Consider the following 22,976-nt stretch of genomic DNA (forward strand, 5'->3'; position numbering starts at 1 on the left):
TGTAAAGCCCAGGAATGCGTTAAGCCTTGATGTTTTAATCACACTTCCTAATTGAAATGCTGTTAAGCAGCTGTGCGCGCTAACGAGAAAACACTGACAAAAGCCCAAATGTGACTAAGTGAAAAGTTGATATGAGCTAATTGAATATTGAAACTGGTTAAGTTTTCTTTGATATGTGATAGAGCTGAAAGCAGAGCAATATATAGCAATTATAATCATGCCATACATACAGACAAGGACAGATACATATGCGCATAAATGTGAATAATATCCTTTCAATATAGAAATTGTCAAAGTCTATACTGAAAAGTATAGTATTCTCTCTCTCTCTCTCTCTCTCTCTCCCTCTCTCTCCCTCTCTCTCTCTCTCTCTCTCTTTCTCTCTCTCTCTGATTGATGGACTGATTAACAGCTTGATGAACTAACTAAATGACTATCTAATGCGCTCAGTAAGGTGTCTGAGTTGATGATGTGGAACAGAGTAACTGTTGATGATTGAGTGATTGACTAATAAAGTCTGATTGCTTGAAACTTACTGCTTTAAATATTAAATTTATTGATAGCCTTACTAGTCAATTAACTAGCTAGCTTTCTGACTAAATGATTGATTGGGTGTTTGGCTGCCTAAGCAATTGATTAGCTAAGTGGAGGTTCAAGTGGTTCAACCAATGCCTCATTGATTGGTTGATTGACTTAGTAATTAGTAAAAGTGCTTACTTATTAACTGAGGCCCTGAATATCTGGCTGATTGACAGATTAACTGATTGATTTACTGTTTGATTGATAAACTCACTGATTGATTGATCGATTAACTCAAGTACTGATTGACTGAGTGATTGACTAACTGATTGGCTGATTGAAATACTGTCTGATTAGATTACACACTGATTGACTGATCGATTGACTGAAGTATTGATTGACTAAGTGATTGACTAAGTGAGGCCCTGAATGTCTGACCAATTGACTGATTAACTGATTGATTTACTGTTTGATTGATAAACACACTGATTGACTGATCAATTGACTGAAGTACAGATTGACTGAGTGATTGACTAACTGATATACCGATTGATTGACTTATTAACTGACTGACTTATTAACTGACATATTGACTGCCTTGGTGATTGACTGACTGATTGACTAAAGCACTGATTGACTGAAGATTGATTGATTGACAGACTGATTGACTGACTGACTGATTCACTGAACTAGTTGACTGACTAACTAAGAAACTAGCTGACTGATGATTGACTCAATATCAGACTTGATTGACTGCTGAACTAATGCACCGACAGATTGAATGAGCCACTGAGTTGAATACGCATTTTCCTGACTGCCTGGTCCAAGTGATTGACTTATTAAGTGACTGAGTAATTGTTTGCTGTTGCATAGATAAATAGCTAAAATTGTTCAGTGTTTTGGAAAATTGTCTCTTCGAGCGTGAAAAATTGATGAAAAGCTATTATATATATATCTCTCTCTCCTTACATGTAAGTTCAGTCAGCGTACGCACATACACACTCTGATTTATGACAAAGACCAATTAGTGCACAACTTCTAGTCGACAATAATCAATGTATTGCCATCTCCCTTGCACGCCTTATCACTGAACTGTTTTTGGATTCAGTCTCAAGTCTTTTCGATTCATGCTATCAGCGACAGTTCAGCTACAGCGACTGACAGTCTCTAAACCCAAGTCAAAGCAAGCACACACACTGTTCTCCTCTGCAAACACACACACACACACACACGCCCATATGTTGCCTAAAGGCTGGATATTCCTGTTAGCTGGTCTGCTCTGGCTGGATAGCTGTCCGCCAAGCCAAGCAGACGTGGCCAAGCTCGTTTGCTACTACGACTCGTCGAGCTTTGTGCGTGAAGGTGAGCAAAAGCTAATCTATGTATGCCAAGCGGCAGGGTGAAACGGGGGTATTTCACGTATACCACACAAATACATATACATATTTATCTCATATACATTGCTTCATGTTTTTGTTTTGTTTCACAGGTCCCGCACAGCTTTCACTGCAGGAACTGGAGCCCGCCTTAGGCTTTTGCAACTATCTGATTTACGGCTATGCCGGCATCGATGCGGAGAGCTTTAAGATCAAGAGTTTGAATCCCGAGCTCAGCTATAATCGCCAGCATTATAGTCAAATTACAGCATTGCGCCGGAAGTATCCACATTTGCGTATATTGCTCTCCGTGGGCGGTGGGCGTGATGTGAATGCTGAGGGCGTGCCGGATAGCGTTAAATATTTGAGCCTATTGGAGCAGCCGGAGCATCGCAACAGCTTCAAGGCCAGCGTTCAAGAGGAGCTGAATAAGTATGGCTTCGAAGGCTTGGACTTGGCCTGGCAGTTCCCGCTGCTGAAGCCCAAGCAGCAGCAGGGCGCCTTGAAGCGCGCGTGGACCTCGTTTAAGGGCTGGTTCAGCAGCAACTCCATTGATCCCAAGGCCGAGGAGCACAAGGCGCAGTTCGCCTCGTTTGTCAGGGAGCTGCGACTGGAGCTGCAGCGCAACGGCAAACTGTTGACGCTCAGCATGCTGCCACATGTGGATGCAGAGCGTAAGTACCCCATGGAATATCATCTGAAAGCTCTCCTCATTCTCTGCCGCAGTCTTCATAGACATACCATCGGTGCTCAGCTTCGTGGACTTTGTCAATTTGGGCACCTACGATTTCCAGACCCCGCAACGGGATCCCAAGCAAGCGGATCTGCCGGCTCCACTGTATGACATGTACGAACGCGATCCTAGGCACAATGTTAACCAGCAGGTACAGTATTGGCTCAATCACACGGCCAATGCACAGCAGCTGATCATCGGCATTACGACCTACGGACGTTCGTGGAAAATGTCGCGCGATTCGGGCATCACTGGATTTCCGCCAATTGCCGACACGGAGGGACCAGCTCCCGGTGGCAAGCAGACGAATCAGCCCGGTTTGCTAAGCTGGCCAGAGATCTGTGATCTCTTGCAACGTCATCTCGGCCAGGGCATGGACACCAGTGCTGACCATCTGCGCAAGGTGGGCGATCCCACGAAGCGTTTCGGCATCTATGCCTATCGAGCGGCTGACGACAATGGCGAGAATGGCATCTTGGTGGGCTACGAGGATCCCACCACGGCGGCGATAAAGGCCGACTTTGTCCGAGCCAAGGGCTTGGGCGGTGTGGCCCTCCACGATCTGTCCCTAGATGATTTCCGAGGCCAATGTGCGGGCGAAAAGTTTCCCATACTAAGAAGCATCAAATATAAATTGTGAATTGTTCAGAAATAAAGGAGATTCCACATATATAAATAGAGTTTTTTTCTATAAAATATAAAATATAAAATATAAAATTAAAAAAATATAAAATATAAAATATAAAATATAAAACATAAAATATACAATATAGAATATAGAATATAGAAAATAAAATATAAAATGTAGAATATAAAATATAAAAAATAAAAAATATAAAATATAAAATATAAAATATAAAATATAAAATACAAAATATAAAATATAAAATATAAAATGTAAAATATGAAATATAAAATATAAAATATAATATATAAAATATAAAATATAAAATATAAAATATAAAATATAAAATATGAAATATAAAATATAAAATATAAAATATAAAATATAAAATATAAGACATAAAATATATAATTTAAAATGTAAAAATAAAAAAACTATAAAAGATAAAATATTAAATATTAAATATATAAAAAATTAAATAAAATGTAAATATAAAATATATATGTTATTCTATATTCTCATGTTAACTAAATCCAAATGTGGCTTACAACAACTAAGCGCCTTTTCGCCCATAAAAATGTATTTTATGGGAATAGTGTTTCGCTTCTATCGAAGCTTTTCCATTTAAGCCGCTTTTCATGGAAAGTCCTTAACAACCAAACATGCAAAAAAAAAAGGTAAAAAAAAAGGTGGAAAACCAATTCAATTCAAATAGAGAGAGAGGGAGACAGAGAGATACGTAGATAGACAGAGAGTGAGTGAGATATTTCAAAGAGCGCCTAAAAGCATGCTACAATAAATTGATACAGCCAGCGAAGCAAAAAAGGAAAAAGTCGCAACAAAGTTCGCTCGTACAAGGGGAAATGCAAAAAAAAAAGAGAAAAAAAAATGAACACGTCGCAAACGAATCTGGCCAAGCAGAAAGCTTGACAACAAACCCAACATCCAGGTGGACGCTGTGGGCGATGGGCGATGGGTGGAGAGCGATGGGCGTGGCCGGCAGCGAGACGAATGTCCAAAGTAAAAGTTGAAATTAAACCAATTAGTTTGCCTGCGTCAACCCGGTCTGGCCTCGCACTCCTTGCCAAGACGCAGGGACGACGTCTGGTGGGCGTGGCAGGCAGGCTAAGGCAACGGCAGCACTGCTCAGTCAGGCATTTAGGCAGGCAGCCAGCTCGGCCCGCACACCTGACGCTGCCAGCCCGAACTCCAAACTTCCGACACGCGACACCCGGCGTGTCCCGGCGTATCCTAGCGTATCCCGGAGTTCCGAGTCCTAGCTGACGGCGTCATAAATTAATTATGATTTAACAACTTCAGCATGCACGACACGGCAAAAACTTTGCGCTTTTCAAGCGTCTCCTGTTTTTTTGTAATAAAAAAAAGCAAGATTTTTTATTTTTATTTTTATTTTTTTTTAATTTTAATGAGCGCAAAAAGTTAAGAAAAGTTTTTCAAAAAGCTGACTTAATAGGAGCGAAGCAAGGATGAAATTTGATAAATATATTCAAATCCTTTCCTAAATTAAGCACAAAATAAAGTATCATAAGCTGCGGTGCGTTCGTTTCGGTGGTTATTTACTTCAGTGGCTGCCTGCCCGCACCGCTCTTGATCTCCTCGAAGGCCTTCAGCCAGAGCTTGTCGAACTGCTTGGGCAGCTTGGCGCGCACCATCTCAGCCATTTGGCGGGCGCCGCGCAGATTCGCGGACTCGTAGTACGGTATATCGGAGATTCGTGTCAGCCAGTCGCTCAATTTGGGATACTTGGCCGCCTCGACGGGCGCATAGCTCAGGTGCAGAGTGCTGAGGGTCGCGACGATGCTAAAGTCCGCTATGGTCAGCAGTTGTCCGGCCAAATAGTTGCGTCCGTCCAGAAACTGCTCGAGCAGATCGTAGGCCTTGTGCAGCTGCTCGATCAAGGCGTTTGGCAGCTCCGTCACCTCCTCCTGGAAGATCAGGTGCTGCAGCTGCTTGAAGAGCACAAACAAAATGCCCGAATCGAAGTGCAATCGCTGGTCCACCAGGGCGCGCTTCAGCGGATCGCGTGGATACAGGACATCGGTGAAGGCATATTTGCCAACCAGATAGCCCATGATGGCATGCGAGTCCCAGATGCACGCATCGTTATCCTGCAGCACCGGCACCGTGCGCTGCGGATTCTTGCGCACAAAATACGGCTCCAGGTGCTCCCCGGCAAACAGATCCAAGTGCCAGAACTCGTGCTCCAGCTCCAGGGCGCGCAACGTGAGCAGCACAGCGCGCACGCCCGGACTCAGCTCAGTGCCGAACAGGACGAGCACCATGATGCGGATTATAAATATATATGGATAGATATATAGTATATCGACTAAACTATATCTAGTCTAACTGCCCAGCAGCTACTGCGCCGCCTAAGTTTCCACAGCCACACAGACAGCTGCCATCAGGCAGTGCATGATTTAAGTCTGCAGATAAGATTAGATAATACAAGCAACTAATTATTCGTAAGACGAGCGAAAATAATCTAAAGACGTCATAATGCTGCAAGTTTAAGGCGTTTTATTTTTTATTTTCAGAGCTTATCTCTTGCCTCAATGTTTACCCATGTGTCAGTGGGCTAAAACTAAATTAATCTGATGTATATGAGTATATACACACATACATATATATTTATATATATATAGTATTTATTCTATATCAATTGTATATATAATATACATATATTCACATGAGACCACATAAATGATTCAAATTGTGGGCAACAGTTTGCGTGTGGCTGAAATGCATAAATTATTTAAATTAATCGAAATGAAATAGCTGTAAAATCAATTTTAATAGCCATAGATACCCTGTAATTGAGCAGCAGCAGCTGCAGGTGCGTTTGATTTTAGATTTTGTAGATTTTATTAGAGATAATTGCATAAAATAAATTTATATAAATTTTTAACATAGTTTATAATAAATTTGTAGTAAAGAATAAATACAAAATCTATAAATATTATTAATTTTTTTTTTTATAATTTTTCTTGGATTTAATAATTTTACTGCAATCATTAATTTGACTTTTATGTGTATGTGTTTGATATATGTATATATGAAAAGTAATTAAATATAATTAAACGTTCATTTTTTTTTTTTTTTTAAAGGTTTTTTTCTATTCTATAATATAGTTTTAAAATATTTACAATAAAAATGTATTTTTTTTTTTTTTCATATTTAATTAAATAGTATTTAGCCGATTAAAATTGTTAAAACGTAGTCAATAAAAGCACTTTTACTTAATTTGATATACTATCTGAAAAAAAAGTCGCCCCCAATGTAAAGTATATGTGTGCATATTTAATTATCCTTTGTTTTCCATTGTGTTCAGTTTGTTGGGCTAATGGCTCTCAGCTCTTCCTCTTGCAGCTGGTTAAATACACCGAGCACCTACGTGGCCCTCAACACAGACCACATTTCCCAAGCTCCCCGTCACTATATAAGGTCCTGTCGATTAGGACCTGGCTGTTAGTCACCCTCTGTCAATCAACGCGGAAGTATGGTCAAACTTTTAATCTATGGCTTGGAGGCAAGTCCACCCACGCGCGCCTGTTTGCTGGCACTCAAGGCGCTGGAGTTGCCCTATGAACTGGTGCACGTTAATTTGCTTAATGGAGAGCATTTGACACCCGAGTTTCTGGAAAAGAATCCTCAGCATACGGTGCCAATGCTGGAGGATGACGAGGGTTGCATTTGGGACTCGCATGCCATAATGACTTATCTGGTGTGTAAATATGGCAAGGACGATGCACTGTATCCACTGGATCACCATCAGCGCGCCATTGTGGACCAACGGCTGCATTTCGATTCGGGTCTCATGTTCACTGGCGCCTTGCGCCCGATAACAAGAGGTATTCTCATGCTGGGAGAAACTGTCGTCGAACAGTCTAGAATCGAAGCCGTTGCTGAAATCTACGATCTGGTGGAACTATTTTTGGGTGATAACGATTATGTGGCTGGCAACGAGCTGACCTTAGCTGACTTTAGCTTTGTGTCGTCAATCAGCTGTCTGTGGATCTACCTGCCAATAGATGCAGCCAAATATCCCAGAATCTCAGCCTGGGTGCAACGTATGAAGGAGCTGCCCTACTACGAGGAGGCCAATGGCATAGGAGCGGCTCAACTGGAAACAATACTTAAATCGAAAAATTTCACCATTGCAGCTTAGAATGCATTTTATTTAAATAGATTACTAAATTAACACACATATGCATACATACGTAATTGAAGAGCACCTTATACGTTCATTCTCTTTATTGTGAAATATTTGTTTACCAAAATGCCATGGAAAGTGCGCAGTCATGACCAGTCAGCGTATTGAAGAGAGCGCGATCACAGTTACAATTCCAATTTCTAACACAAAGAGCGAAAACCAACAACAATTCGACGGTGAGAGAATAAGTGAGAGTGCTAGATGCGCTGACGAGCTTTTAGCAAACTGTGATTTCTAAAAATAACGAAGAGAGAGCATTGGCTAAACAAAGTTCAATTAGCAAACTTCTAAGCACCACACATGCATACTTAAGTTCTATGTATTTGTACGTTAACATTCAAATAAAATAAACATTAGTTAATTTTACGCTGCCTTACTTTTCCCATCTTCCTTCTTCATATGAGTAATTAATTAAAATTGCATTAGCATTTATTTTTAATGGCGTTAGAAATCAATGCAAACGTACTCAATTTCCTTGTGTATGTACATATGTGTATATGCATGTGTGCGTGAGGGCTTGCGTGCAGTAGCAGCAGTGATTGGGAGAGTTAAAAAGTTAAAGAGCGTGGGAAGTTAACAGCCGTTACGTTTACTCTGAACACGTATGGGAATTTGGCGAACATGTTCGACTCTCGTCAGGGTCGAGTGTATATAAAAGCAACGACACCCACCCGTTGGCCGGTCAGTTATCATTCAGACGCCGAACGCAATACACGGATATATCGTCAATATGGTGAAGCCTATTCTCTATGGTATTGATGCCAGCCCGCCAGTGCGTGCCGTCAAATTGACGCTGGCTGCGCTGCAGCTGCCCTACGACTACAAAATCGTCAATGTGCTGAATAAGGAGCAGCATTCAGAGGAATATCTGAAGAAGAATCCGCAGCATACGGTGCCACTGCTGGAGGATGGCGATGCAAACATAGCCGACTCTCATGCCATAATGGCGTATCTGGTGAGCAAATACGGCAAGGATGACTCACTATATCCCAAGGATCTGGTGAAGCGCGCTCTCGTCGATAATCGCATGTATTTCGAGTCAGGCGTCGTATTCGCCCATGCCCTGCGCAGCCTCACCAAAATGGTGCTCTTCCTCGGCAAGACGGAGATTCCGCAGGAGCGCATTGATGCGATTACCGAGGCATACGATTTTGTCGAAGCTTTCCTCAAGGATCAGACCTACGTAGCTGGCAATCAGCTGACCATTGCCGACTTCAGTCTCATCTCATCTATTAGCTCTCTGGTGGCCTATGTGCCGGTCGATGCCGCCAAATATCCCAAGCTGAGCGCTTGGATCAAGCGATTGGAGCAGTTGCCCTATTATGCGGAAAATAGCACAGGTGCACAGCAATTTGTCGCTGCTGTCAAAAGTAAGCCATTCACAGTAGTTGCCTAAGTGTTATCAGTTCTCTCATAAGCTCTTTTGTAATAAATGTTTTGTTATATCTAATCATCGATAATCTTTGCTGTTTATGCTTTTATAAAAAAATCCCACTGCGCAGGGGACTTAAAAAAAAGAGAGAGCAACGCCGAGGGCAATATAAAGAGAGAGAGAGAGAAGTGCCAATGCGGCCAAATAAAATTGCCAGTTGTTTATTTGCTCTCTCTTTATTTTGCTGTTGGTGTATTTTTTGATTCCTCTCTTTGCTTAAATACTAAATCATAACAGAATACTTTAAATAATTTAGCATGTTTACTCTTTGGGTTTTTTATGGAAATTTTTTAAGAGATGGAAATTTAGAATATTATGTACATATTTAGTTGTTGCCTTCTTCGCTTTGTCAGACGATTCGTTTCTCTTATTTTTATGATTTTTGACAACATTGAGCGAAAATTCCTCTTAGTCTGCTAGTAATAGTTCAGCTTGCGAGCCGGCAGCATGGTTAATCTGACGCTCTACGGTTTGGATCCCAGTCCGCCAACGCGTGCTGTCAAAATGACGCTGGCGGCCCTACAATTAGCATATAAATATGTTAATGTTAATGTGCTAAAAGGAGAGCAGCATTCGCCGGCTTATCTGCAGAAGAATCCACAGCACACGGTACCCATGCTAGAGGATGGGCCAGCTCGTTTCTGGGACTCGCATGCCATAATGGCCTATTTGGTGCGTAAATATGCCAAGGATGATTCATTGTATCCCAAGGATTTCTACAAGCGTGCCTTGGTGGATCAACGATTGCACTTTGAGTCGGGCGTGGTGTTTGCACACGCTCTGATAAGCATAACGCGGATGGTTCTCTTCCTAGGCCAGACAAAGGTGCCCAAAGAGCGCATTCAGGCAATTGTCGAGGCTTACGATTTTGTCGAAGCCTTTCTCAAGGATCAGGAATACATTGCCGGCGATCAGCTGACCATTGCAGACTTTAGTCTCATCTCCTCCATAAGCTCAATGGTTGCATACGTTGAAATCGATCCCGTTAAATATCCCAAACTAAGAGCTTGGATGCGTCGCATGGAACAGCTGCCAGTTTATGCAGAGAATTCGCTAGGAGCGCGTCTCTTTATAGCTTCAGTGAAGAAGGCAAAGTTCACAGTGGCCGAATAAGAGGAGAGAAGAGAACAGAAAGACAACTGTAAGTGGCGTTTTTATTTTCAATGCGAAATAAACAGAACGCACGTCCACTCAAAATGGCTCTCTTTATTGAACAAAAAGCTGAGGTAAGCATGATTAGCGATTTTCTCTCATGATCTTAGTTTTGGTCATTAATTAGGCTTAGTTTATTATTCACTCAGCTTAAATTCTTTGTTTACGTGCACGAATGATTTTTAAATCTAAATTTTCCGCATTTGGGATACGTTTTAGTCTCTCAGAGTTTTATACACAGTCGCATAAATAGTTATAAATTTTCTAACTCTTATACTTATCTGTATACATATGTATATGTTTACACAATAAATTACTCTCATATATATGGGTGTTATACGAACCGTGACCATTTCAGTTCGAATGCCTCAAGCACGTGTCTCCCTTACCTAGCACACGTAGTGTTATCAGTTTATCGCACCTGCATATCTATCGTTTGTACTGATAAGGTTTCCAGCTTAGAGTGCCATAAAAAGGTTTTCCAAGAATGATATCAAATGCTGAATAAAATTTTGATTGTCTCTATTATATAAGTGACGAAAATTGCAAATAGTTTATAATATTTATAGTACTAAAAAGCTTAAGGTCTAATAGAAAGAATTTTAGACTGAAATATTTTTGTTTTTCTAGTGAAAATTGGATACTTATGAGCTTTTACTAGCTTCAATAAAGCCATTGTTCGTTAGTTTAGGCATAATTTTAGCTTTTATATAGCCATTTCTAGCTAGACTTACGTATCACTTTAGTTTATTTAAATCTATGCATGCTTATTGGTCAAGCCCCTTTGATTAATGTATTGACAGTTGCTACGGCTGCTAAGCTCTGTTCGTACAAATAACATATAGTATAGCTATATAATCAGTACAAGCAAGTGGAATACATTTAGATAGTAATTAAAACGACAAGCGATTACAGCCCAAAGAGTCAGGCAGGGAGAAAGAGATAGAGAGAGAGACAGGTGGTGAGCTTGAACTGAACTATAGCCAAAGAATCGAGAAAGATTTATTTAGTTGAACTATAGCATTCCAGGCTTTCAGACGTCTCCAGCTTAAGTATAGAAATGGGCAAATTGGTATTGTACGGTGTGGAAGCAAGTCCTCCGGTCCGCGCTTGCAAGATGACCCTGAACGCTCTCGGTCTGCAATACGAGTACAAGCTGGTCAATATCCTGGCTGGCGATCAGCTCAGCAAGGAGTTCACTCTGAAGAATCCACAGCATACGGTGCCCATGCTGGAGGACGATGGCAAATGCATCTGGGACTCGCATGCTATAATGGCCTATCTGGTGCGCAAATATGGCAAGGATGATTCGCTGTATCCCAAGGATTACTATAAGCGTGCTGTGGTGGATCAAAGGCTACATTTTGAGTCCGGCGTTGTGTTCCAAGGTTGCATAAGAAATATCGCTGCGCCGATCTTCTATCGCAACGAGTCTGAGGTGCCACGCTATATGATCGATGGCATCTTTGATATGTACGATTTCCTCGAGGCTTTTCTGGGCAATCAGGACTATTTGTGCGGCTCGACCTTGACCCTGGCCGACTTCAGTTGCATCTCATCGGTGGCCAGCCTATTGGGCCTCGCACCCATCGAGTCGAAACGTTATCCGAAACTTAGCGCATGGATAGCGCGCATGGAACAGCTGCCCGATTATCAGTCGAACAACGGCAATGGCGCACAAATGTTAATTGATCTGTTTACCGCTAAGATCAAAAAGATCGTTTAGAGCGAGAGATTTTAAATGACATAAAACCAATGACATAATTCAATCATCTGATAGAGAATCTACGTATGTGCCAATTTATATAATAAAGTAAATATATTTGCATTAAATGTTTTGCATATATAAAAATATATATTAACGATTTATAATTATTTGGTTTTCACATTTCTTTGCAATACATATGAAAACCATTACATAACCGAACTTTTTGTTTATTGTCATAATTCTTAATAATTGGAAACAAATTCATTATCACATTTAACAAGCTAAAGAGTTTGGAACAAAGTTATTTTCTAAGGCACCTATTCGAAGTTTAAGTATATAAAAATATTTGACAATGCCTTTTTTTATGTAAACAAAAAATAGTTTAACAAATATTATTGCACAAGAGTTAGAATGCTCTACGCTAATTGCTGAGTTGCTTCTGGGGTTTTGTTTGTTTGGAAAACAGCTTAATTAGTGACTTATACTAATTGGATATGTTGTAGCCCTGGTTTTCTAGCTGCCTAACTGGATGTCTTGCGCTTCTCGAGCGCCTTCCAAACGAGTTTCATGCGTTGCACACACTCCCGATGCTGGGATTCCCACAGCAAGGTGGTGAGTCGTCCCACGGTGGCAACGCCATCATCAGAACTGCGCAGCCACTGTAGCAACAGTTGATAAATCACCTGCAAGATATAGATAAATATGAAGATATTAATAGATTACCGTGTAGGTACGGCATATGACTAACCTCTTTGATGTTGCCATGCATTTGATGATCAATTATTGCTTGCTCGATCTGACCCTCTGAGTGGCCCAAATCGCGCATCACTTGTTTCCAGCCTTCGCCCAGGTGAGTGGCGACCGCGTCTAGCAATCGTTCGTCTGGCTCCTGCTGTGACTGCATCATTGCCACAATGCTAACGGTTTTCCTTGGCACACCATGTCGGACTTTTGCATCGGATGGCAGCGCTCCGGCCACATCCTCCGCTGTGCTTGTGCTACCTTTGCGTGAACTGCAGCCAGTTAAATTTTGATTGAAATTGTATACGGAGCCAAAATGCAAATTGCTGGCATTCGAGAAGTTCATCACCACCTGTTGCTGTGCACTGTGCACGTTCATTGTGTTCATGGTGCTGGTGTTACCATTCACTAGAGCACTTCCTGGTATTTGCGCCGATTGCACCACGTCCATGGAATTGTAATTGGGATCGGAGAGCTCGCGCAGCACCGACTCGGTTAGATCAGCGGATGGTGTTGGCGTATTGGAGGTCAGCGATAATGCGCCGCTAACGTCGTTATCTGCCTCGCTAGCTGGCACTGCATCTGTTTCCAAACGTCCCTCCTCACTCATGTTTGTGTTGTTACTGTTACCGTTGTTTGTGTCTCTGTTGCCGCCAAAGATATTGGGCAGTAAACTCTTTAGTTTTGGCATATTTTGTGCCTGTATGCGTGTGTGTCTGTGCGTGTTTGATTGTGCTATAAATAAATTGTATTTCGGAAATGCCAAGAGAACGGGTATTTTCCAAGACACAAAAAAACAATATATAACTCGCTCTCCTCTGTTCTTTTTTGCCTTTGTTGTGTGAATGGCAACAAGTTGCACGGGCGTTGCTATATTTGTTATCGATAGTTGTGTATGCTAAATCACCCACAATAGCGCTCGACTGGCAGCACAAATTTCTTTTACCCGCAGCGTTGCCACTGCGGAAAACGCCATGTGGCAACACGCCTGCATTTTGCCACGTTCGCTCAGTTGCTCATTCATTCACTTTACTTGGAGTTGATATCCGCTTCGTGTGCGTATTGCAGTTCTAAGTAGAAAGTTTTTAACTAAAATTAGTTTAACTGTTTTTGAAAAATGCACTTAAGTGCCAACAACAAACTGTGCGCGCTTTATTGAGCAATTTCAATGCTACAAGTTAAACAAAAATGTGCTTAAATTTACGTTTTGTGTGGGTCGAATGAAGGCGGCGGCGGCGACGACGACTAGAGAGAAAATTTAGGCCGCGGCTGCCGCAACGTGGAAACTTCTTGCTTGCTTTTTACAAAAATGAATTGAAGTCAAATGCCCACGATAGAGTGCACATGCGGAAATAGTTAAATATACGAACGTTTCAAATCATCCATATTCAAATGAAAAACAACGTGTTTTTTAATAGTATTATCACAACCGTACGGGCCTGTCTGTCGCTGCCAGCGTCGCCGCTGTTGCTGCCGTCGTCGTCGCCGTCGTCGTCGTCGTACATCGTACATGCACACACAGTTAAAGACACAAAAGTCAGAGCCATATTTCGTTGTCCGCTGCGGCGGTAGCGGTGGAGGCGGAGACTTCACGCATACACCAATAAAACTGAGCACACACACGTACATTGTTATGTATATGTGTATGTAAGTGTGTCTATGTCCGATTGATGGCAGCGGGAGCAGCAGCAGCAACAGCAGACATAGTCGGCGGCATTTATGCTTGTGGTAGTGCGCGCGTGCCTCTGTATTGTGTATGTGTGCGTGTGTGTCGTTGTGTGAGAGCATAAGCCATACGATTTTTGAACTTTTAGTATTCCGTCTTTCACATACATACATTACATTCAACTAAAATGACCAAACTTTGTGGTCGCTCTGCCACACGCTCAAACAAGTTGAAACCTTAACAGATGAAGAGACCTTTCACCCACTTCAAGTGGCAGCAGTCACTTTCACAGCAGAATATTTACTACTACTACGCACTGAGCGTGCTCCCTTACTCTTTAGCTTCCGCCTACACACACACACACAGACTAATAAGCATACGCACACATATTTTATGCTCCACTTTTTATGCACTCAACTGCAGTAAGAACAACAAAAACAACAACAATAATAATTGTCCAATAAGTGGCCCGCATGTTTATGCATAAAGGTCGCCGTCAGCTTTTGCCATAGGGCAGCGTTCACTCTCTCTCTCTCCGCTCCTACCGCCCGCTTTTCCTGTACACTCTCTCGCCCGCTCTTTTGAATTTATGCACATTTGTGTTAATAAACACGAGGCAGAGGCTTGCCAACGCTGCCATATGCTCCACCAATTGCAATTGCATTGCATTGCAGAGCAGCGCATTTGGGGCGGCAGCACGAAAACATGTTTTTCCTTTTGTTTTGTGTGTGTGTGTGTGTGTGTGTTTTTTTTTTTCTAATTTGAAATTGATGCAACGTGCCATCTTTATTGCCTTCTGCTGTTTAACATGTTCTGATTCACATTAGATTAAATAATTAAAATTCTTGTACATGTTCATTGTGTATTTTGCAGCTGGAGACACGCCAAGTTGATCAAACTGGATTTTGTTAAAGGACAAATATAGGCCGGATTTTTTGGATTTTACAGTACAGTAAGTTGAACAACCTGCATACAAATATATTTACGATCATGAAATCCACAGTATATTTTTGTATACATTTGCATAATTAAGCATTTTACACAGAGCCCAGTGCTGGCAACTTTCGAGCTAGTTTTTAGAGGTAATGACAACATAAAGAAAATCAGCTAAATTTTATTCAAAAATGCAGCCAAGTCTAAGTCTGTCGGGAAAAAGGCGAGTTTGACAACACTGCTTTGCCAGCTCAAAGAAGTAAATGTCTTCTTTTGAATACCTGCAGCCGACTTTCATGCAAAACTGGCTACGTCAAGGTTTTTTTTGTTTGTGTAGCTACTCTCACATACATATTTATATATGCATGTATATCTGCTTCAGTTCATCTCACAAGAGGAGTACCGTTAAGGCAGACTACAGGCACAATTTGCTTAAGTAACAGCATTTAAATTAATATTGGTCTAAGCACCTTACCAAAAAAAAAGCTCAAGAGAATTAAAAAAAAAAAAACAATTTCTATATGTAAATGTGCATAGAAAATGCTCAAGCTGAACTTTGGTTGTCTTGTCGACGTCAACGGCGCTGCAGCGCATGCATATGCATAGTAGCATTTACATATGTACATATGTGTGTTTCACTGTATATATGTATGTGAGTGCCTTTAATTTTTTGTTACCCGTGTTTCTTTTCGAGCTTGCCTCGAAAGGTGCCAAGCTACCAATACAAGCGCAGCGACAAAATCAAGAAGTGCGCATGCAGCGCAGAGCCACAACACACATACAAATACAATTTCATTTACGTTCACATAAGTACACATACAGCTACACACACACGCTTGCCGATCATTTCATGTAGTTGCCGGCTATCATCCGGTTTTATGGCTCCCTCTCGCACAACTCCCCGCCACGCAGAGCACTTCGTCAAGCTTGACTCTCTCGCTCGCTCGTTCGCATTTAGCGTGTCTCTTCTTTTGACACATTTTTATGCGCTCATGCGTATGGAGCATCAATGACATGTACGTGCAGTTTGTAACGCTTGCGCACGTAACATATAGATTATCTTAAAAATGTTTAGGAACAAAAATGAAACTAATTTAAAAATATAATAAATAATAATTTAGAGATGCACAGATAATTTGAGAATTTATTCTGTTATATTAACTCTAGCGTTGGCTGTGTGTGTGTGGTGTAATTTGTTGCAGAGTATTTTCTTATCGGCTTGGCACAGTTCGCTTTCCTTTTTTCGTTCATATTGAGTATGCGTGTGTGTGTGTGTAAGCAGTGTGTATGTGAAATCAATGGCGGTGATAGTGGCAACGTCTTGTGTTGTTCTTCTGGCTGCTGCTGCTGCTGCTGCTGCTAAAGCAGAAGAAAAATGTAGGCTAAAAAACTTGTTGGGCGCTGATTTAGAAAACCACACACACACATACAGTCTGCCAACCAGCTTTGAACAAGTGCATGTCTGTAACGGTATTCGGTTGAAATACTTTTGTACAAAAGAATGCTGCTACTCTCGATCTCTCTCTTAGCCGTTTCTTAACCTTTCACTGGTACAAACCGAAGTTTTTTTTCTTATACGTACATACTAATAACAGTATTTATTGAAGTATTTGTGTACTTGCAGTGCACATAAGTATGTTTGTGTGTGTGCTTATGTGTATTTATATCTCGCCTCTTATCAGCTTGATCGATAAGTATCAACTATTTGCTTTGAAAATTTTTGCCAGCGTGGCCGCTGATAGAGCAACAAAGCTGTCCACTTATCACCCGATGTTCAAAAGCGGACCTTCATATAAAGTCAACGTATGTCTATACAATGTATGTATGTAATCATTTGCCCAATATTTTCGCATAGCCATTACGTGGCCATTTCTCATTCTGTATAGTAAAAAAAAACTAATGTCTAACGCTTAAATAGAATTGGTTTATCAGCTGAGCGAGTCGAGACCCCAGTCCTATGCCCGAGTCTGCTACCTATAAAAGCAGCAAGCGTGTTATCATCGGAGCGTCAACGACATACGGGTCGCGCTGCCTTATCAAGACCCAAAGTTGATTTTTATGTGCCTAATGCCTGTGTTTCTGGTTTATCTAGGATTTATTTTCGTTCGCTGCCAAGCAAGCAAGCAAGTGAGCAAGCGAGCAGCGAAAGAAAAATAAGAGAATGTTGAATATAAGTACATACATACACATACGTATATAAATGTAAATATGTATATGCAAATAGATGTATAATAGCTCGGCTTTCAGAAAGTTCAGTTAATGCTAATCAACAGTTGTTCAAACAATAATTGTTTGCATTGGAAACTTCAGATATTTCAACTAAAAATAATGCCTCGTAAACAAATGGTATTTTTAAATTTATTGGGTCAGTAGTATGATCGGAGTTCAATGATACAACTATCTATGTGGGTGGTCATAGTAAAAGAACGTTGAAAGAAAGCTTTAACACCGAAAATATATGAAATATTAATAGAAAAGTCAAGATTTTGTGTTATCAATCTATATATGAGAAAATCCCCATTCATTATTTCTTCTTAGACTTTGAGCTATACCTATGCATTGATTATATATAAAATCTTCTTGAAATGCACATTCTATATAAAGGATGCTAATGAGGAGAGACATAGAAGTTACTAGAAAATGTTACAGATAACGAAATATGGTGGAAAATGGGAATTGCATTAGGAAACGAAATATGCAATATTTATGAATGCAAACGGATATAAATACTATAAATATTACTATAAAATTTGTTTGCATCTAATATCTATCTTGATATTTAATATAATAATTATATATACTTTGCTTAAAAATTCCTGCTAATAAAAAAATAGTCCATCTAGCATATTTGCAAATATCTCTTAATAATTTCCTGCATTTTCATAATATTTTTCTTTAATTTTACTTCTAGTGTTACTGTAACGACTTGGAACGAAAAAGGACTCTTCTCTTTTTTTAAGTAATGCAAGCAGCAGTGATGGAGGAATCTAACGGTAAATGTCTTTAATCTAAGCACCTAAACAGCTTCTATATATATATACTTATCGATCTTCCCGTTTATCAGTAGCAACTACTATTGAGCAACAACCAAACGCACTCAACAATGGCCAGGAGCTGGTGTCGTCCAACGATCAGCCATCGTCGCCCACTCCGGTAGCCACGCCCACCAGCAGCACCGGCACCGACAATGCCCAGCCCACGTTTAGCTATGACGATCTGTTCCCGGCTTTGCCGACGAACTCGTCATCAGGCGCACCCCTTGCAGCGCCCGCAATTGCGCGTGTAACTAGCTCGCAGAAAACTCAGGTGAGTGGAAGAACAACAGGTGTTTGACGTACTCTTTATAGAATGGCACTAAGACTATCAACTGTTTTCTTTGTTAGGTTCTGCATGTGCCTATGGAGGAGCGCAAATCGACGGAATCGGAGAAATTCGGCGAAGGCGAATCGAAGCGCATTTGCCAGCAGATAACGAAGGAGACGGGCGCTCAGATTGAGATTGTCAGTGGCAAGAATCAATCGCTAACGTTCCTGATCAAGGGCAAGCAGAGCGAGTTGCTCGATGCGCGTCGTAAGATCCTCATGAGCTTCTCGACGCAGGCCAGCCGTCAGGTGAACGTGCCTCGTGAGCATTATCGCGTCATCCTGGGCAAGCGTGGCGACCGCCTGCGTGAACTGGAGCGTGCTACATCGACTCGCATCAATATCCCACATCAGGGTGATGAGAGCGATGTGATCACCATTGCCGGCACCAAGGAGGGCATCGAGCGGGCCGAGCAGGAGATACGCCAATTGTCTGCGGAGCAGTTTAAAAAGTCATCGGATCGGATATCGGTGCCGAAGATCTATCATCCGTTCATTGTTGGCCCCTATAATGAGAATCTGAACAAGCTGCAGGAGGAGACAGGCGCCAAGATCAATGTGCCGCCGCAGCAGGTGCAAAAGGAGGAGATCATTATTTCGGGCGAAAAGGATGCTGTTGCCGCTGCCAAGGCCAAGGTGGAGGCCATCTACAAGGAGATGGAAAAGAAATGCTCGACGGTCAGTGTTGAGGTGGCCAAGCCACAGCATCGCTATGTAATCGGACCCAAGGGCTCAACCATTGCTGAGATCCTCCAGTTGACGGGCGTTTCCGTTGAGATGCCACCCAATGACTCAATCTCGGAGACGATTACGTTGCGTGGTCCTCAAGTCGCTTTGGGCAATGCTCTCACTGTTGTCTACCAGAAGGCCAATTCGGTGAAATCGGTGGAGATCAATGCACCGCATTGGATCCATAAGTATGTGATTGGACGCAAGGGTGCGAATATGAAGCAACTCGAAGAGGATTGCCCCAATGTCAATGTTAATTGCTTGGAGGACAAGATCAAGCTAGAGGGTGATCCCGAGAATGTGGATCGGGCTGTCACGTACTTGAACGACATCATACGCAACTATGAGGAGAACTTCACTTACGAGGTGATGACTGTGAATCCATCGTACTACAAGCATATTATTGGCAAAGCGGGCGCCAATGTGAATCGCCTCAAGGATGAGCTGAAGGTGAACATCAACATTGAGGAGCACGAAGGCCAGAATAACATACGCATCGAAGGCCCCAAGGCCGGTGTGCGTCAAGCGCATCGAGAATTACAAGAAAAAATCGACAAACTGGAAAATGAAAAGTCAAAGGATGTCATCATCGATCGTCGGCTGCATCGCTCTATCATCGGTGCCAAGGGCGAGAAGATTCGTGAAGTCAAGGATCGTTATCGTCAGGTGACAATTACGATACCGACACCCCAGGAGAATACTGATATTGTTAAGCTGCGCGGTCCCAAGGAGGATGTGGACAAATGCCATAAGGATCTAATGAAGCTGGTCAAGGAAATCCAAGAGTCATCGCACATCATCGAAGTGCCAATATTCAAGCAATTCCATAAGTTTGTCATTGGCAAGGGCGGCGCCAACATCAAAAAGATTCGTGACGAGACCCAAACGAAAATCGATCTACCCGCCGAAGGCGATACCAACGAGGTGATTGTCATCACTGGCAAAAAGGAGAACGTACTGGAGGCCAAGGAGCGCATTCAAAAGATTCAGAACGAACTCTCCGATATTGTTACTGAAGAGGTGCAAATATCGCCCAAGTACTACAACTCCATCATTGGCACCGGTGGCAAGCTGATTTCCTCCATCATGGAGGAGTGTGGCGGTGTAACCATCAAGTTCCCCAACAGCGACTCCAAGAGCGATAAGGTAGGTCTATCTTTTGGCATATATATGTTATCATATATAAACTCTAATTTTGTGGATTTTCAGGTCACGATTCGCGGTCCCAAGGATGATGTGGAGAAAGCCAAGGCACAGTTGCTGGAGCTGGCCAATGAGCGGCAACAGGCCTCGTTTAGCGTGGAGGTGCGCGCCAAGCAGCAGCATCATAAATTCCTGATTGGCAAGAATGGTGCATCCATACGCAAGATTCGTGATGCGACGGGCGCACGCATCATTTTCCCCTCGAACGATGATACTGACAAGGAGGCCATCACTATCATTGGCAAGGAGGAGAGCGTGAAGAAGGCCAAAGAGCAGCTCGAGGCGATCATCAAGGAGTGCGACGAGGTTACTGAGGGCGAGGTTATCGTTGATCCCAAACATCATAAACACTTTGTGGCCAAGCGTGGCTCCATCCTGCATCGCATATCGGAGGAGTGTGGCGGCGTTATGATTTCCTTCCCACGTCCTGGCACCAACTCCGATAAGGTGACCATCAAAGGCGCCAAGGAGTGCATCGAGGCGGCTAAGCAACGCATCGAGGAGATTGTTGCCGATCTGGAGGCGCAGACAACCATTGAGGTGGTCATACCTCAGCGTCAGCATCGCACCATTATGGGTGCACGCGGCTTCAAGGTGCAGCAGGTCACCTCCGAGTTCGATGTGCAGATCAAGTTCCCCGATCGTGATGCTACAGAGCCCGTCGAACATCTAACCAATGGCGTCAATGGCGACGGTGAGGCCAGCGGGGAGGGTGAGCCAGCGGCGGAGCCGGTGCGTCAATGCGATGTCATTCGCATCACCGGACGCATCGAGAAGTGCAACGCAGCAAAGCAGGCGCTGCTCGATCTTATACCCATCGAGGAAGAGCTGACAGTTCCTTTCGATCTGCATCGCACCATAATTGGTCCGCGTGGCGCTAATGTGCGTCAGTTTATGTCCACGCACGATGTCCATGTGGAGCTACCGCCCAGCGATCTAAAGTCGGACATCATCAAGGTCTCTGGCACGCCGGCTCGTGTGGCGGAAGCACGCGAAGCGCTCGAAAAGATGATTGCGGACTATGAGGCAGATCGGGCTGATCGCGAACTGCGCTCGTATGTGCTCCAGATTGAGGTCGATCCGGAATATCACTCGAAGCTCATCGGTCGCCAGGGTGCAGTCATTAATAAGCTGCGCGCCGATTATGATGTCAATATCTCGCTGCCTAAGCGGGACGATCCCAATCAGCGCATTATTTCCATAACCGGCTACCAGGCCAAGGCCGAGGCAGCTCGTGATGCCATCCTGGAGATTGTCGGTGAATTGCAGACGTTGCATCGTGAGGTCATCGAAATTGATACGCGCATCCATTCGCACATCATTGGACATCGTGGACGCACCATCCGCAAGGTCATCGATGATTACAAGGTGAGACAGCTGGTTGAATGGAATAACTGATAGAATCCATCCATCATTCATTTGCTTGTTTATATATTCATATTTAGGTGGACATAAAATTCCCATCATCGGATGATGCTCAAGCCAATCCAAATGCTGTGACCATCATTGGCAAGGAGGAGGATGTGGAGAATGCCAAGGAAATGCTCTTGAGCATGGCTGAGGATTATGAGCGCGATTACTTGGAGAATTTGCCGCCATCGCCGCAACCGCAAACGGTGGGCGCCTTTCTCACTGGTGGCGCTGGCGCCAGCTCCGGTTCGGGCGGCGGCAACGGCGGCAATAGCAATGAGAACGGTTTCATCATGAAGGATGCGCCGTGGGAGAAGAAACAGCAAGCCAAGAATCTAATTGCGCCCAATACCCAATCGCAGGAGGATTTCCCGGTATTTGCTGCCGGCGGTGCTTCTGTAGCGGCCACGCCCATTACCTCGGTGTGGGGGCCGAAGAACTAAGAGAGAGTTAATAGTCCAATCAGCGCCAGCTGCAGAAAGCGACGGGGATTCGGGGTAAACGAAACGGAACAGAACGGGCGGGCGGGCGTGCTCGGTCGGAGTCCTTAGTCGAAAACTAGTGTCAAAAACAAAAACAAAAATATGGTACAGGTTGTCTCTCTCCCTCTCACTATCACCTTCTGTCTCGCACATACTTCTCCTTCACACACTCTCCCAGGAGCTTTTCTACAATGCAATTCAGAAAGAAACTATTTTTATATAATTTGATACAGAGAAACTCTGACCTACACACACACACACACACACTCACAAACACACGCATACACATACTCAGACACTTCAAATTGCATTTATACAAAACAAAGAGAAAAACAAAACACACTTTAATTTAGCGCCAATTTCTGCCCATCCTCAACCTATTACTCCTTGTTTCTGCCCCATTTTCTTGGTTTGCTCTCAGCCACCCAAAAAAAAAAAGAAAAAAAAAAAAAACAATGACTTAAATGCCAATTTCTTTTTATAACCATATTTCATTTCAATGCATAAATATTCTAATTAGTTCAAGCTACTTAAATTTAAGCAGAAAGTTCAATGAATGTTTTGTTAAAAGTGGTTGCAACAAATTTAATTGATTGAAACAAACACAAAAAACAATATGATATTTTATGAAACAAAAATGAAAAGAAAACCAATATAAATTTATATATAATTGT

The 22,976-nt window shown here is 42.5% G+C and overlaps 8 protein-coding genes across 8 annotated transcripts; 6 read left to right on the top strand and 2 right to left on the bottom strand.

Annotated features, from left to right (window-relative positions):
- The first annotated feature begins 1,657 nt into the window (after positions 1 to 1,657).
- Idgf5 (Imaginal disc growth factor 5) lies at positions 1,658 to 3,302 on the top strand. The gene is made up of 3 exons (XM_018104783.3): positions 1,658 to 1,881; positions 2,009 to 2,569; positions 2,622 to 3,302. The coding sequence occupies exons 1-3, from the start codon at positions 1,758 to 1,760 to the stop codon at positions 3,266 to 3,268; spliced, it is 1,332 nt and encodes a 443-aa protein (XP_017960272.1). The 5' UTR covers positions 1,658 to 1,757; the 3' UTR covers positions 3,269 to 3,302.
- A 1,342-nt stretch (positions 3,303 to 4,644) lies between these two features.
- GstE10 (Glutathione S transferase E10) lies at positions 4,645 to 5,657 on the bottom strand. Its single transcript, XM_030391040.2, has one exon. It carries the CDS (start codon positions 5,554 to 5,556, stop codon positions 4,831 to 4,833), a length of 726 nt encoding a protein of 241 aa, XP_030246900.1. The 5' UTR covers positions 5,557 to 5,657; the 3' UTR covers positions 4,645 to 4,830.
- A 1,054-nt stretch (positions 5,658 to 6,711) lies between these two features.
- Positions 6,712 to 7,801, top strand: LOC108653890 (glutathione S-transferase 1). The gene has a single exon (XM_018104801.3). The coding sequence runs from the start codon at positions 6,771 to 6,773 to the stop codon at positions 7,437 to 7,439; it is 669 nt and encodes a 222-aa protein (XP_017960290.1). The 5' UTR covers positions 6,712 to 6,770; the 3' UTR covers positions 7,440 to 7,801.
- A 347-nt stretch (positions 7,802 to 8,148) lies between these two features.
- LOC108653892 (glutathione S-transferase 1) lies at positions 8,149 to 8,934 on the top strand. The gene has a single exon (XM_018104805.3). It carries the CDS (start codon positions 8,215 to 8,217, stop codon positions 8,878 to 8,880), a length of 666 nt encoding a protein of 221 aa, XP_017960294.1. The 5' UTR covers positions 8,149 to 8,214; the 3' UTR covers positions 8,881 to 8,934.
- A 305-nt stretch (positions 8,935 to 9,239) lies between these two features.
- On the top strand, positions 9,240 to 10,113 carry LOC108653891 (glutathione S-transferase 1). The gene has a single exon (XM_018104802.3). The coding sequence runs from the start codon at positions 9,364 to 9,366 to the stop codon at positions 10,027 to 10,029; it is 666 nt and encodes a 221-aa protein (XP_017960291.1). The 5' UTR covers positions 9,240 to 9,363; the 3' UTR covers positions 10,030 to 10,113.
- Positions 10,114 to 10,854: 741 nt separating this feature from the next.
- On the top strand, positions 10,855 to 11,940 carry GstE9 (Glutathione S transferase E9). Its single transcript, XM_018104806.3, has one exon. The coding sequence runs from the start codon at positions 11,129 to 11,131 to the stop codon at positions 11,792 to 11,794; it is 666 nt and encodes a 221-aa protein (XP_017960295.1). The 5' UTR covers positions 10,855 to 11,128; the 3' UTR covers positions 11,795 to 11,940.
- A 47-nt stretch (positions 11,941 to 11,987) lies between these two features.
- imd (death domain-containing immune deficiency protein) lies at positions 11,988 to 13,356 on the bottom strand. The gene is made up of 2 exons (XM_018104798.2): positions 12,525 to 13,356; positions 11,988 to 12,459 (listed from the first exon to the last, which is right to left on the bottom strand). Exons 1-2 carry the CDS (start codon positions 13,206 to 13,208, stop codon positions 12,298 to 12,300), a joined length of 846 nt encoding a protein of 281 aa, XP_017960287.1. The 5' UTR covers positions 13,209 to 13,356; the 3' UTR covers positions 11,988 to 12,297.
- Positions 13,357 to 13,434: 78 nt separating this feature from the next.
- Dp1 (satellite-binding protein 1 Dp1) lies at positions 13,435 to 22,758 on the top strand. The gene is made up of 7 exons (XM_018104773.2): positions 13,435 to 13,572; positions 15,057 to 15,135; positions 18,028 to 18,109; positions 18,184 to 18,422; positions 18,500 to 20,353; positions 20,417 to 21,778; positions 21,856 to 22,758. Exons 3-7 carry the CDS (start codon positions 18,079 to 18,081, stop codon positions 22,261 to 22,263), a joined length of 3,894 nt encoding a protein of 1,297 aa, XP_017960262.1. The 5' UTR covers positions 13,435 to 13,572; positions 15,057 to 15,135; positions 18,028 to 18,078; the 3' UTR covers positions 22,264 to 22,758.
- Positions 22,759 to 22,976: the final 218 nt, after the last annotated feature.

This window comes from Drosophila navojoa, chromosome 5 (genome assembly GCF_054131105.1).
Source record: "Drosophila navojoa isolate 15081-1374.11 chromosome 5, UAZ_NAV_1.0, whole genome shotgun sequence".
NCBI classification, from domain to species: Eukaryota; Metazoa; Arthropoda; class Insecta; order Diptera; family Drosophilidae; genus Drosophila; species Drosophila navojoa.